General features: G+C 44.0%; 1 protein-coding gene across 1 annotated transcript in view; it reads right to left on the bottom strand.

Annotated features, from left to right (window-relative positions):
- Positions 1-13,516, bottom strand: part of ABCA5 (ATP binding cassette subfamily A member 5) — a 130,230-nt gene that overhangs the window by 52,205 nt on the left and 64,509 nt on the right. The window contains exons 9-12 of the mRNA XM_073606910.1: positions 9,772-9,919; positions 8,230-8,398; positions 7,570-7,628; positions 5,516-5,626 (exon numbers count right to left, since the gene is read on the bottom strand). Of these exons, the coding sequence (XP_073463011.1) occupies positions 5,516-5,626; positions 7,570-7,628; positions 8,230-8,398; positions 9,772-9,919 (487 nt within the window). The remainder of the gene's footprint in view (positions 1-5,515; positions 5,627-7,569; positions 7,629-8,229; positions 8,399-9,771; positions 9,920-13,516) is intronic.

The raw sequence follows: 13,516 nt of genomic DNA, 5'->3' as shown, positions 1-13,516 counted from the left end.
CCTTCCTTGCAAACTCTCAGGAGAGTGAGAGAGAGAGCTGTGAATGATGTCATAAGCCTAGACTAATGACCAGACAGGAAACAGGAAGTGGGCTGTATAAGGGATTAACTGGCAGAAAAAAAATGTTTTACTATCCAAAGATAAAAAATGAGGGAGGAACAGGGCAAGAAACCGTGAAATGTACGAGAATTTCAGTATGTATAGGTGGATTGTGATGGCATGTCGGATTGTATATAACAATGTTTTACCTGGAACCTACAATGTTGGATTGTATGTTTTTGTTTGTTTCAATAAATTCTTTTGAGATAAAAAAAAGATAAAACAACAAGGGCAGAAGTTTTAATAGATGGAAAGTTGAAAAAAGTACTGAAGGTCCACTTTAGGTGAAACTTCACTCTCTCAATAAACATTGGCTATTTTTTATAATGCGTTGAGCAATTTGTTGGGGTTATATGAAGAGATAAAAGAAGAAGGACGATGGAGAAGGAGGAAGAAAGAGGAGGTGGAAGAAGGCAGAAGAAGGAAAAAAAAAGGAGGAGGAAGAAAGAGGAGGAGTAAGAAGGAGAAAGAATGAGAAGGAGAAGGAGGAAGAATAAGAAGGAAGGAGGAGAAAGAAGAAGGAGGAAGAAGGAGGAGGAAGGAGGAAGAAGGAGGAGGAAGGAGGAGGAGGAAGAAGGAGGAGGAAGAAGGGGGAGGAAAAAGAAAGAAGGAGGAAGAAGAAGGAAGGAGGAGGAGCAAGAAGAAGGAGGAAGGAGGAGAAAGAAAGAGGAAAAAGATGGAGGAGAAGGAGGAAGAATGAGAAGGAAGGAGGAGAAAGAAGAAGGAGGAAGAAGGAGGAGGAAGGAGGAGGAGGAAGGAGGAGGAGGAAGAAGGAGGAAGAAGAAGGAGGAGGAAAAAGAAAGAAGGAGGAAGAAGAATGAGAAGTAAGGAGGAGAAAGAAGAAGGAGGAAGAAGGAGGAGGAAGGAGGAAGAAGGAGGAGGAGGAGGAAGAAGGAGTAAGAAGAAGGAGGAGGAAAAAGAAAGAAGAAGGAAGAAGAAGAAGGAGGGGGAAGAAGGAATAAAAGGAGGTAGAAGGAAGAAGAGGGAAGAAAAAAAGGAGGAAGAAGTAGGAGGAAGAAGGAGAAGGAAGAATAAGGAGGAAGAAGAAGGAGGAGGAATAAACAAAGAAGGAGGAAGAAGAAGGAGGAAGCAGGAGAAAGAAAGAGGAAAAATACATTGGCTATTTTTTATAATGCGTTGAGCAATTTGTTGGGGTTATATGAAGAGATAAAAGAAGAAGGACGATGCAGAAGGAGGAAGAAAGAGGAGGTGGAAGAAGGCAGAAGAAGGAAGAAAAAGGAGGAGGAAGAAAGAGTAGGAGTAAGAAGGAGAAAGAATGAGAAGGAGAAGGAGGAAGAATGAGAAGGAAGGAGGAGAAAGAAGAAGGAGGAAGAAGGAGGAGGAAGAAGGAGGAGGAAGGAGGAGGAGGAAGAAGGAGTAAGAAGAAGGTTTGAGGAAAAAGAAAGAAGGAGGAAGAAGAAGGAAGGAGGAGGAGGAAGAAGAAGGAGGAAGGAGGAGAAAGAGAGAGGAAAAAGATGGAGGAGAAGGAGGAAGAATGAGAAGGAAGGAGGAGAAAGAAGAAGGAGGAAGAAGGAGGAAGGAGGAGGAGGAAGAAGGAGTAAGAAGAAGGAGGAGGAAGAAGGAGTAAGAAGAAGGAAGAAGAAGAAGGAGGAGGAAGAAGGAATAAAAAGGAAGTAGAAGGAAGAAGAGGGAAGAAAAAAAGGAGGAAGAGGAAGAAGAAGGAGGAGGACGAAGGAGAAGGAAGAATGAGGAGGAAGAAGAAGGAGGAGAAAAAACAAAGAAAGAGGAAGAAGAAGGAGGAAGCAGGAGAAAGAAAGAGGAAAAATACAAAGAAAGAAGAAGAAGAAGGAGGGGGAGGAAGGAAGAAGGAGGAGGAAAAAGAAAGAAGGAGGAAAAAGAAAGAAGGAGGAAGAAGGAGAAGGAAGAAGGAGGAGGAGGAAGAAGAAGGAAGAAGCAGGAGAAAGAAAGAGGAAGAAGATGAATGAGGAAGAAGGAGGAAGAAGGAAGAAGAAGGAGGAAGAAGAGGAAAGAGGAGGGAGAAGAAGAAAGAGAAAGGAGAAGGAACATGGGGAAGAAGAAGGTGAATGAAGGAGAAGGAGAAGGAAGAAGAAGGAGGAAGAAGAAGAAGAAGGAAAAAGGAGGAGGAAGGAGGAGAAAGAAAGTAAAAGAAGAAGAAGAATGTCAGGTCACCTGAGACCAGGTGACACATGCACTCTGTAGGAGTCGGAAGTGCACCGCTAAGATAGTGGATCCTAGGACTGACTGCTGTGGATAGTACCCAGGGAGGTTCAGGAAGCAGGTCTACTGGATCACTAACACAGATCCCAGTGGGAGCTAGAGCATAGATTCCCCAGGGCGCGGGGTCTAAGAGCCAGCAGGTGTTCACCAGAGCCTCTAGTGGTGAGGATGGACTGCGCTGCAGTCTGGCTCCAGGTCGCGGCCCCTAGGGTCTCACAGCTCAAGCTCACGGTAGACTACGGGAGAGGAAGCAGCAGGCTGGAACAACAAGGATAGTAAAGGGATAAGGCAGAGGTCAAGGTGACTAGCAGACAGAAACAACAGCGTACATGCCAAAGGTTCAGGGTCACAGGCAAACAGGGATAGTCGAGAATACGCCAAGGTCGGTAACAGAGACAAACGAAGAGCACACGGCAAGCAGGAAACAGGAAGCCAAACACACAATGAATGAATGCACAATGGTTGATCAGCAAGGTTGGCTTGCAACGCTCAGGTTAATATAGTGTTCCCAATTAGAGACTGGGGTGAAGCTATGCTGCGGGAAGATTATTTAAACAGTCAGGTGAGGGTGGCTGACCTCTAAAGGTGAACACAGAAGGAAAGGTGAGCTGACAGACACATATTACTGCATAATAATGACAAGAAGAAGAAGGAGGAAGAAGAAGCGGGTGATAGAAGGAAGAAGAAGAAGGAGGAAGAAGGAAAAGGAGGAAGGAGGAAGAAGGTGGAGGAAGAAGGAGGAGGAAAAAGAAAGATGGAGGAGAAAGAAGGGAGAAGAAGAAGGAAGAAGGACTCCCCATGAATAATGATGTTGCCCCCTTTCCATCCTTTACAAGTTATTTTTCGATTCAACTGTCCCTACTTGTGTAGATGAATTATTCATGTTAGAACACTATAACACACTATAATCCCATGCACCCCACAGGGATGTGTTCCAGTATATAAGGGATTGTGAATATATATGAGGCAGATTTACTTTTAACTCCATCCAGCACATCAGAAAATACAGAAAGATGATCAGAGACTGCAAGTTTCTCTCCCCGGGAATGAAAGCTCATTAATATTCATGGAGGCTCTGTGTCTATGCTACTGCTTGCAAAAACTGGTGTTTAGCTCCTAGAGAAGTCTGGGTAATCCCTGGCGGCCTCTTCGCTGGCAGCAGACGAATGTTAATCCATCTTTTCTGTCTATTCAGCCTGATAAATAAGCACAAGAATGCCTTGTACGACTGTAGAGAGGCAGGGTGCCATGTGACGGGTCTGACTTGCACAGGTCAGTACGTCTATGGTTGGCCATACACGCAGTAATATGATGAATCAGGAGACTTCTTTTCACCTACCCACTGCACATAAAATGTGTGCAAACCCAAAATCTATTTTTCAGAATGTCTGACGTCTTGCCTCACTGTACACAGTCTCGTGGCTAAAGGAAGGCATTGTTACATATACCAGACTAAAGGGAGCAAATAATAGAAGTTTATTGTTAAGGTTTATATGTACTTTAATATGATGAAGACTGTAATCAAGAACCTCCCTTTCCCTGGTAGAAAATACAATTTTTGTACTCACTATAAAATCCTTTTCATGGAGTCCATTGAGGGGAACAGGAAGTATTTAACCTTTAGGTTATACTGCTGACTACAGCTGAATTGGCCAATAGCACACAAAAAAAAAAAATGTACCCAGGATAACCTCTCCCACTCCCCGCATGCCTCAGTTTCGTAGCAAATCACAGTACGAAGAGCATAATCATAAACACAAATGGGTGGAACCTGTGACCATGAATGGTCTCCAAGAAAAGGACTTTACAGCAGGTACAAAAATCTTATTTTCTTTCATACTCTTTGAGGAACACAGGAATTCTATAACCTTTGGGATGTCCAAAAGCAATTCAACTGAGATGTGGGCAATGCATCGAGCAATATCTAATGGGCTGAAGAAAAAACATCAGAAAAACTGGCAACTGCCTTTAGCTCAAAGAGCCTTCTAAAGAACATTATGCCTGAAGCTGGCAACAGATGAGGCCTGAACATCCGTCTGGTAGAACTAAAAGAACACGTGAACAGGAGGCCAGGTGGCATCTTGGCAAGTCTGGGAAACCATCGCTCGATGCTGAAAAGACCAAGTAGCACTTACACATCTAGTAGGGTGTGCCGTGAGATGAAGGTGTAGAAGAACTCGATCCTTAAGACCATAAGCTTGGATGATGATCTGCCTGGGACACTTAGAAATGGCGTAACAAGAAGCCCGTGCCCCTTTACGTGGACCATCCAGGATGACAAAGAGGGAATCAGTCTTCCTAAAAAAAGCAGTGACTGATAGACTCAGCCACTAGGGGTTGGGTGTTCTACATAAGAGGCTCTCTGTACAAAGGTTCTAATTAAAGTGTGAGAGGCCAACAACCCTGAAACAAAATAGAAAGGGCAGAAAACTGACACTTAATAGGGCTGGCAGCTAAATAGTGGTCCAGACCCAGTTGCAAAAAGGAGAGGATTCCGTCCACAGAGAAACTCAGAGGGTGGAAGCCCCGAGATACACACCAAGTAACGTATGCCTTCCATGTCTGATGACAGACTTTGTGAGAAGTCCTAGCTTTAGCATCACAATAATCACAGACTCAGAGATGCTCCTGTCCCTCAGGACCTTGGCTTCAACAGCCATGCCGTTAAAGCAAGTTACCAATAAGTGGGGTGGCAAATTGGCCCTTGGGACAAAAGTTCTTCTGCCAGGAGTCATCCATCTGGACCAGTTCAGAACAAGGAGGATCACTGTAATGCCCACCTTTTGAATACTGCAAAGCAGAAGAGGAATAAGATTCAGGGGAGAAAAGACATAGATTGAGCCCATGGAGCCACCAGAGTAGAGTAGAGTTAAACCCTAAGTGAATGTAATGTGCGTTGAAACAGCCAATTGTAGTATCCATCGGGAGCCCATGTGATGGGGGACAATGCAGGAGCCTGAACAAGGACCCTCAGGACAGGATCACCAGAGATTACTGTAATGAAAGCTTCAGATTTAAAATTATTGGAAGTGACTTTAGCATGTTAAAATGTATATGAGGATTTAGTGACAGGAGTTACATCTTCATTAGTTTGTACAAATCTTCCAACACTCTGATGAGAGCTGGAATCAGGAGCACACTACGGTTGCTTCCAGACTGTATAATGCCTATACTACAGCATACAGCAAAGATTCTCAGAGACCGCTAAATGTCTCACCTTCAGACGGCGGGCAGAGACCACATAAAATATTCATCAGTGTTGTTTTGCCGGTGCCACTGTGCCCAAGCAAAGCTGTTATTTGTCCTTCATATATGTCCAAGGTGAGCCCTGCGGATAAAAATAAGATTACCACAGACATCAGAGACACAATACTACTATCTACATTATTTCCTCAAACCCTGGCTATTTATAAATTAAAAAAGAAAAAACAAATATTCTGAGCTAAAATCCAGGATTTTTAAAGAATGGGAATTTTCAAAAACAACAAAGTATAATTAGTTTAGGTGCAGCAACAACAAAAAAAAGGGGTTCTTGTAGTTTTCCTTATAGAGCAGCCACAGCCCGAGTAGGAAAGTCTGTCCCTTGCCAGCATGCTGCAGAGAAGGACCCTTGCTTTCTGTCGTCATGTCTCAGCAGAGGTCTGACCCACCCCCCTGTACAGTAAGAGCTAGAGCTCTCCAATCAGCGAGGAGCATAAGCTCTGCTGATTTCAGAGCTAGGTCTGCCTCAGCTGCGGACCACTGGTTTATGGGGAAACTGACCTTCTTCCTATCAGATATAGGTCTTACTTATGGCACGCTGAGGGGAGAAAGGGGTACACAGAAGGTCTTAAAGAGCGTTGAGGGACTACAGGCTTCCTGAACAAGCAGGTTGCCTGGCTTCATCTTTTGCCTTGGGTTAGTGAGGAGTCAGGTAGTACAGCCAAATGATTTGCATGCCAATCAGGCCACTGGTAAGTCAGCAACAGAAATTTCCTTCAAATCTGTTTATACATGCACCCTCTCTGAAAGAGGTTTCACTCTGTTATTAAAGGCTCAAATCCCCCCCCCCCCCCCCCCCCCATCCCCATGTCAAATGGGAGGCCCTTATTTTATTCTTTGTGGATGCTTGAAGGAGGCAAATCCCCCACCAGCCCCACCAGGTCTCCCACCCTCGAAGAAGGTGAATTTTTCCACCAGCTTCTTCTAACATTTGGGGTCTCCCACGCTTTAAGAAGGCAAATCCTCCACTATCTTCTTCTAACATTTAGGATCTCCCACGCTTTAAGGAGGCAAACCCTCTACCAGCTTCTTGTAACATTTGGCGTCTCCCGCGCTTGAAGTAGGCAAATCTTTCACCAACTTCTTCTAACATTTAGGTTCTCCCACGCTTTAAGGAGGCAAACCCCCCACCAGCTTCTTCTAACATTTGGGGTCTCCCACGCTCGAAGGAAGTGAATCCTCCACCAGCTTCTTCTAACATTTGGGGTCTCCCACGCTTTAAGGAGGTGAATCCTCCACTATCTTCTTCTAACATTTGGGCTCTCCCATTCTCGAAGGATGCAAATCCTTCATCAGCTTCTTCTAATATTTGGCGTCTCCCACGCTTTAAGGAGGTGAATCCTCCACCATCTTCTCCTGACCATTGCAGGATAGATATCCCATTGATGATATTAGAACAGCCCTTTTTTTACCATTCTACTTTATTGTTTAGATATAAACTCATATATAGACATAAAATGATGTTGTTTCCTTTACAAAATGTATTATCCATTACAGTACCTTAATTCTGTGCTCCTGAAGAAGCGCATGCGGCGCGCAACATGTCGAGCTCATACAGAAACTGATTGCCACCATCACATAACGCTTGGTTCAACATAATGTACTGTAACTATATAGATCAATAAGTTGCATGTCTCTTGTTGGTTTCATAAGTTCTGTGTATCTCTTTTCACCAACCAACCAAATGTGTATGGAGTGCATAATTTGTAAACTGTGATTGGTTTTTATATCTTCCTTTCCCCCTTCTTTTATGTAATAAGTTCGAAATAAAATAATATTTTAACTATATACTACCCTCATTATTGTGCCTATAAAGTCTTGAGCCCACCAATATATTTTTCTGCTCTTCTAAATTCTTCTAAGATTTGTCATCTCCCATGCTCAAAGGGGGAAAATCCTCCATCAGCTTCTTCTAGCATTTGGGGTTTTCATCCCACCACAGCAAAATTATTACAGAGCTCTAGCGGGAATTCTCTTGATCTCATATATAAGAAATCTTAAGTCTCTTACCTTGTAATGCCTCCATCTGACGATTCTCCTTTTTGAAAGACTTATGGATATTTTTAATTCTGCACGAGGGAGAAGAAGGAGTTAAAATACTCACTACAGAACAAAAAAATACCTCAACAAAAACCTATGGTAACAGTCTTTCTGGGGTAGATTCCTGCCCTGGAGAAAATGCTGGAACACTGGTTTCTCTTTGCATGGTAAGTATTTCACCCCATCTATTACTCTTTATTTACCTCTCACCTCCAGTTAGATTGTGAGTGTGGTCTCATGTAAAGACCTCCAGCCAGATTGTGAGTGTGGTCTCATGTAAAGACCTCCAGCCAGATTGTGAGTGTGGTCTCATGTAAAGACCTCCAGCCAGATTGTGAGTGTGGTCTCATGTAAACACCTCCAGCCAGATTGTGAGTGTGGTCTCATGTAAACACCTCCAGCCAGATTGTGAGTGTGGTCTCATGTAAACACCTCCAGCCAGATTGTGAGTGTGGTCTCATGTAAACACCTCCAGCCAGATTGTGAGTGTGGTCTCATGTAAACACCTCCAGCCAGATTGTGAGTGTGGTCTCATGTAAACACCTCCAGCCAGATTGTGAGTGTGGTCTCATGAAAACAGTAGAGTGTAGTTCTGGTTGAAGAAGTCAACGTATAATAATGTTGCCATACCTGATGGCCTCTTTCCCATGCAGGCCTAGCGGTACAGGCTCCACCACGTCGCTCAGAACGGTGTTGGTGCTGAAGAAGCTCTCACTGAGCACCCCATAATTTCTCCTCCTCTTCGACCAGTAAGATGGCTTCAGAAAGAAGAGAGGTGACCTTCGTAAACCGTACTCTCCTGTTCCCAAAGCAAAAGACACATTGAAGCTTTACGCCCCCCAATAAGATCCTCCAACACAATGAAATGAGACCCAACACTTGACAAAGCCCTTTTCCAGTTTTGTTTTCAAACAAATATATTTTCTCTCTAGACCAGTGGCCCCAAACTGTGACCCTTTACTTTCCATTATCTGGCCCTTGGGGCACTATTTATCTCACTGAGATCAACAATGGGACACTATACCTCCCTCTGACACCAATGATAGGGGATTTCCTCCCACTGATACCAATGATGGGGCACTATACCTCCCTCTGACACCAATGATGGGGCACTATTCCTGTCACTGACACCAATGAGAGGGCACTATATCTCCCACTGACACAATTATGGGGCACTATTCCTTCCCTAACAAGGGGGCACTATTACTCCCAATGACAGCAACGATATTACTCCCACTGACAACAGTGATGGGGCACTATACCTTCCACAGACACCAAGTGGGTACTATTCCTCCCATTGACACCAACAATGGGGCACTATTTCTCCCACTGACACCAATGATGTGGCATGATTCTTCCCACTGATACTAATGATAGGGCACTATTCCTTACCCTGACACCAATGAGGGGGCACTGTTTCTCCCATTGACATCAACGATGGGGCCATTATCCTCACATTGACGCCAATGATGGGACACTATACCTTCCACTGACACCATAAGCGTGTACTATTCCTCCCATTGACAGAAATGATGGGGCATGATTCCTTCCACTAACACCAATGGGGGGGCACTATTCCTCCTACTGACACCAATGATAGAGCACTTATCCTCCCACTAACACTAACGATGGGGCACTATTCCTCCCACTGACACTAACGAGGGGGCACTATTCCTCCCACTGACACCTATGATAGAGCACTTTTCCTCCCACTGACACTAATAATGGGGCACTATTCCTCCCGCTGACACCAATGATGGGGCACTAATTCTCCCACTGACACCAATGATGGGCACTATTCCTTCCAATGACACCAATGATGGGGCACTATTCCTCCCACTGATACCAATGATGGGGCACTATTCCTTCCACTGACACCAATGATGGGGCACTATTCCTCCCGCTGACACCAATGATGGGGCACTATTCCTCCCACTGACACCAATGATGGGGCACTATTCCTTCCACTGACACCAATGATGGGGCACTATTCCTTCCACTGACACCAACAATGGAACACTATTCCTTCCACTGACACCAATGATGAGGCACTATTCTTCCCAGTGACACCAATGATGGGGCACTATTCTTCCCACTGACAGCCAGAAGTCAGAAATGAAGCAGGTCATCCACCCAGGTCAATATGCGCTTGTTCACATGGAGCGTTCTTACCTGGGAGAATCTGGTCAAGGTATGACGCCAGGAGCAGGTACATCACACTGTCCACCACCAGGAAAATATAGGTGATGATGAGGGGGTAGGGGCCATCCTTCAGATTGAATAGCTGGGCACCATTTCCATTCTGCTCAAGAATCATGACCTGAAATGCACACGGACGTATCAGAAGGTCAGTACATTACATTCTATCGGACGGATCGTTGTTTTAAAGTGTATGGCAAAACAAAACCTATTTTTATTAGATTAGAACCTCTGTCAGGTTTTTACTGCTCTCTGGGGCTTTGTAAGAGATTTGTTCTTCCTTACTTCCTGTCCCGATGACAACAGCTTTACCTGACAGGAAGTGAGGGAAAATCTGCAACACCGACAGAAAATAAAATCTATGTGTACAAAGTCCAAAGAGAGCGCCAGACCAAAGATCGGAGAGTCCAAAACCTTTTATTATTACTCATGGCAAGAAAACAGAAAAGAACCGACATGGTTCAGGGGCACCGATACCACTCTTCATCAGGGCTTAAAGTTCACCCTTTTTTTTTTAATTCCAGCACCTAAGTACCAATATGTCAAAAGTATTGGGACGCCTGCCTTTACACACACATGAACTTTAATGGCATCCCAGTCTTACTCCGTAGGGTTCAATATTGAGTTGGCCCACCCTTTGCAGCTATAACAGCTTCAACTCTTCTGGGAAGGCCGTCCACAAGGTTTAGGAGTGTGTCTATGGGAATGTTTGATCATTCTTCCAGATGATCATTTGTGAGGTCAGGCACTGATGTTGGACGAGAAGGCCTGGCTCACAGTCTCCACTCTAATTCACCCCAAAGGCATTCTATCGGGTTGAGGTCAGGACTCTGTGGAGGCCAGTGAAGCTCCTCCACCCCAAACTCGCTCAGCCATGTCTTTGTGGACCTTGCTTTGTGTGCCCCTTATGGACGGCTGCCACTGCGTCCAGAGAATAAAAATCTGACAGGGGCTCTAGCCATCCCCTACTTCCGTCTGTGTCCTTGCTAATCAAAATGACCACAGCTGATCCTGTAATGAAATGGCTTTTGTGGGCCATTGAGAAGGTTGATTAGCTACACCTGATTGAGTTTACAAGTCATTTTTAGGAGGGGGGTGATCATTTTTCCAACTCAGTGATTCTGAATTTGAATTTTTTTTTCTTATATGTTGGTATTAACTCTTTCACTTGGATGTTCTAAGTTTCACTGAGTAAATACAGCTGGATAAAACAAAAACTGTGTCTGTCTTCATTTCAGGCTGCAAAATGTGATTATTTTAACCACTTCTGGACCGCCCACCGCGTTTATACGTCACAAATTTGACATTAAATACCGGGGCTATGACAGCAGCTAGCTGCTATATTTTTACGCAGTGGGTGATCCTCTTTCACATAAAAAGTGGTGCCAACTTTTATGGGCAGCGGGAGAGGTGCCCCCCCCCCTTCCCCTCCCGCCCCCTTCCCAGAGAGATCAGCAGCGACAGAAACGATCCGATCCTGTGGAGCGATGGGCAGGAAGTCGAGTGAGGTAGTGATGGCTCCGACGCGACTCTATGCACTTGGAGGACCAGAGCGACGTCAAACGTCACTTCCGCCCTCCGGCCTTAAAGGGTCCTTTTTTTTTTTAATGTGGAAACATAAAATTACTTTTTTTTTTTATTTATTGCTTTTAAGTGTAAATATGAGATCTGAGGTCTTTTTGACTCCAGATCTCACATTAAAGAGGACCTGTCCTGCTTAATTCTCTTACAAGGGATTAGAATTTACATTCCTTGTAATAGGAATAAAAGTGACCAAAAATTTTTTTTTTAAAGGGACAGTGTAAAAAAAAAAAAAAAAAAAAAAATTAAAGCGCCCTGTCCCTCCAACCTTGCGTGCAGAAGCGAACACATACGCAAACCGCGCTCGCATATGTAAACGATGTTCAAACCACACATTTAAGGTATCGCCGCAATCGTTAGAGCGAGAGCAATAATTCTAGCGCTAGACCTCCTCTGTAAGGCTCGGTTCACACTGGGGCGACTTGGGATCCGACTTGTACGCCCTCAAGTCGCCCCAAGTCGCCCCAGAAATAGTTTGAATGGGAGTTAACGCTAGCGTCTTAATAGACGCTACTGAAGTCGCTCCGACTTCAGAGCGTACTCCCTGTATTACTTTGATCCGACTTGGTAGGCGACCTGTACCATAGAAATCAATGGAAGTCGCCTCCAAGTCGGATCTCTCTGTAAAGTCAAGCGACTTTGCAGGGAAAACCCCTCCCTCCCCCCCTCCCTCCCAGAGAGCTGATTGGCCACAGGCGAAGTCGCCTGTCATGCAGGCGACTTCAAGTCGCCTTGTAATTTGCTAAAGTCGCGTCGAAGTCGCGTCGAAGTCGCCGTGCAAAGTCGCGCTGAAGTCGTGTTGCCCCAGTGTGAACCGAGCCTAACTCTAAACTGGTAACCTGTAAAAAAAATTTGGAGATTTTGAACTACTGTAGTTTGTCACCACTCCACAAGCGGGCGCAATTTTTAAAGCATTACATGTTGGGTATCAATTTACTCGGTGTAACATCATTTTTCACATTATAGAAAAAATTTGGGCTAACTTTACTGTTTTCTTATTTTTGAATTGAAAAAATTATTTTTTCCCCAAAAATTGTGTTTGTAAGATCGCTGCGCAAATATGGTGTGAAATAACGTATTGCAACAATCTCCATTTTATTCTCTAGGGCATCTGCAAAAAATATATATATATATATATATATAATGATTGGGGATTCTAAGTAATTTCTAGCAAAAGAAAACAAACTAATTTTAATAAACAAAAAGTGCCAGAAATAGGCTTGGTCCTTAAGAGGTTAGAGGGGCGATTTTTTCCTATACCCACTGTAAAGCCTCGTACACACGATCGGATTTTCCGCAGACAGAACCTTGGACTTTTTTCCGAAGGCGCGTGCCTGGATTGCGCCTTGCATACAAACGGAAAGGAATTGTCGGCCAACAAACACGAACGTAGTGACGTACTACGTGGTTTTTCAGCTCTTTAGCGCCACCCTTTGGGCTCCTTCTGCTAATTTCGTGTTAGTAGAAGTTTGGTGAGTGTTGATTCGCGCTTTTCATTTAGCGATTTTCATTTCGCGCTTTTCAGTTCGTTTCTGAATGGCCGTTCGTCAACCAGACATGTTGCGGAATCGGAGGAGATAACGTGTTATTTATTATTGGCCTGGGAGTTATTGCTTTGACCCAAGTCCAGTCCAGGAACAGGAGGAGGAGGAGGATTTCTTGGACCAAAAATTTGTTGCTTTATTAATGGTGAGGTCATATGCCTTTGCTGTGGGAGCTCCAGGAGAATAATCTGGATGATTTTTGGAATTATCTCCGGATGACGGACCCCTGCTTTCACCAACTCTTGGCATTGGTGACCCCCTATCATAAAGAAGCAGGACACATGCATGAGGCTCTTATTTTATTTTTTGGTTGAATAATAATGATTTGATTTGGTATATTTTCTATATTTTTGGATGCATAGAATGCACTTTTTGGTTAAGTTCTATTGGCAGATATCATGTCTAATTTTGTTTTCTTTTTTTAATGCACAATAAAAAAAATTGTGTAGAATAATACTTGGCTGTGTGTTTTACTTCAAATGACAGTTTGGGAGTCGGCAGTTACATTTTAAAAAATACAATGTAAAATTAACAAGGGACACCAACATAGTTGTATCTTTGATCTTAAAAACGACTAAAAATGGTGTTGTGGT

Source organism: Aquarana catesbeiana, linkage group LG12, assembly GCF_042186555.1.
Source record: "Aquarana catesbeiana isolate 2022-GZ linkage group LG12, ASM4218655v1, whole genome shotgun sequence".
In the NCBI taxonomy this organism is placed as follows: Eukaryota; Metazoa; Chordata; class Amphibia; order Anura; family Ranidae; genus Aquarana; species Aquarana catesbeiana.
Note: the sequence above shows the minus strand (reverse complement) of the source record. Positions and strands in the feature narration are given on the sequence as shown.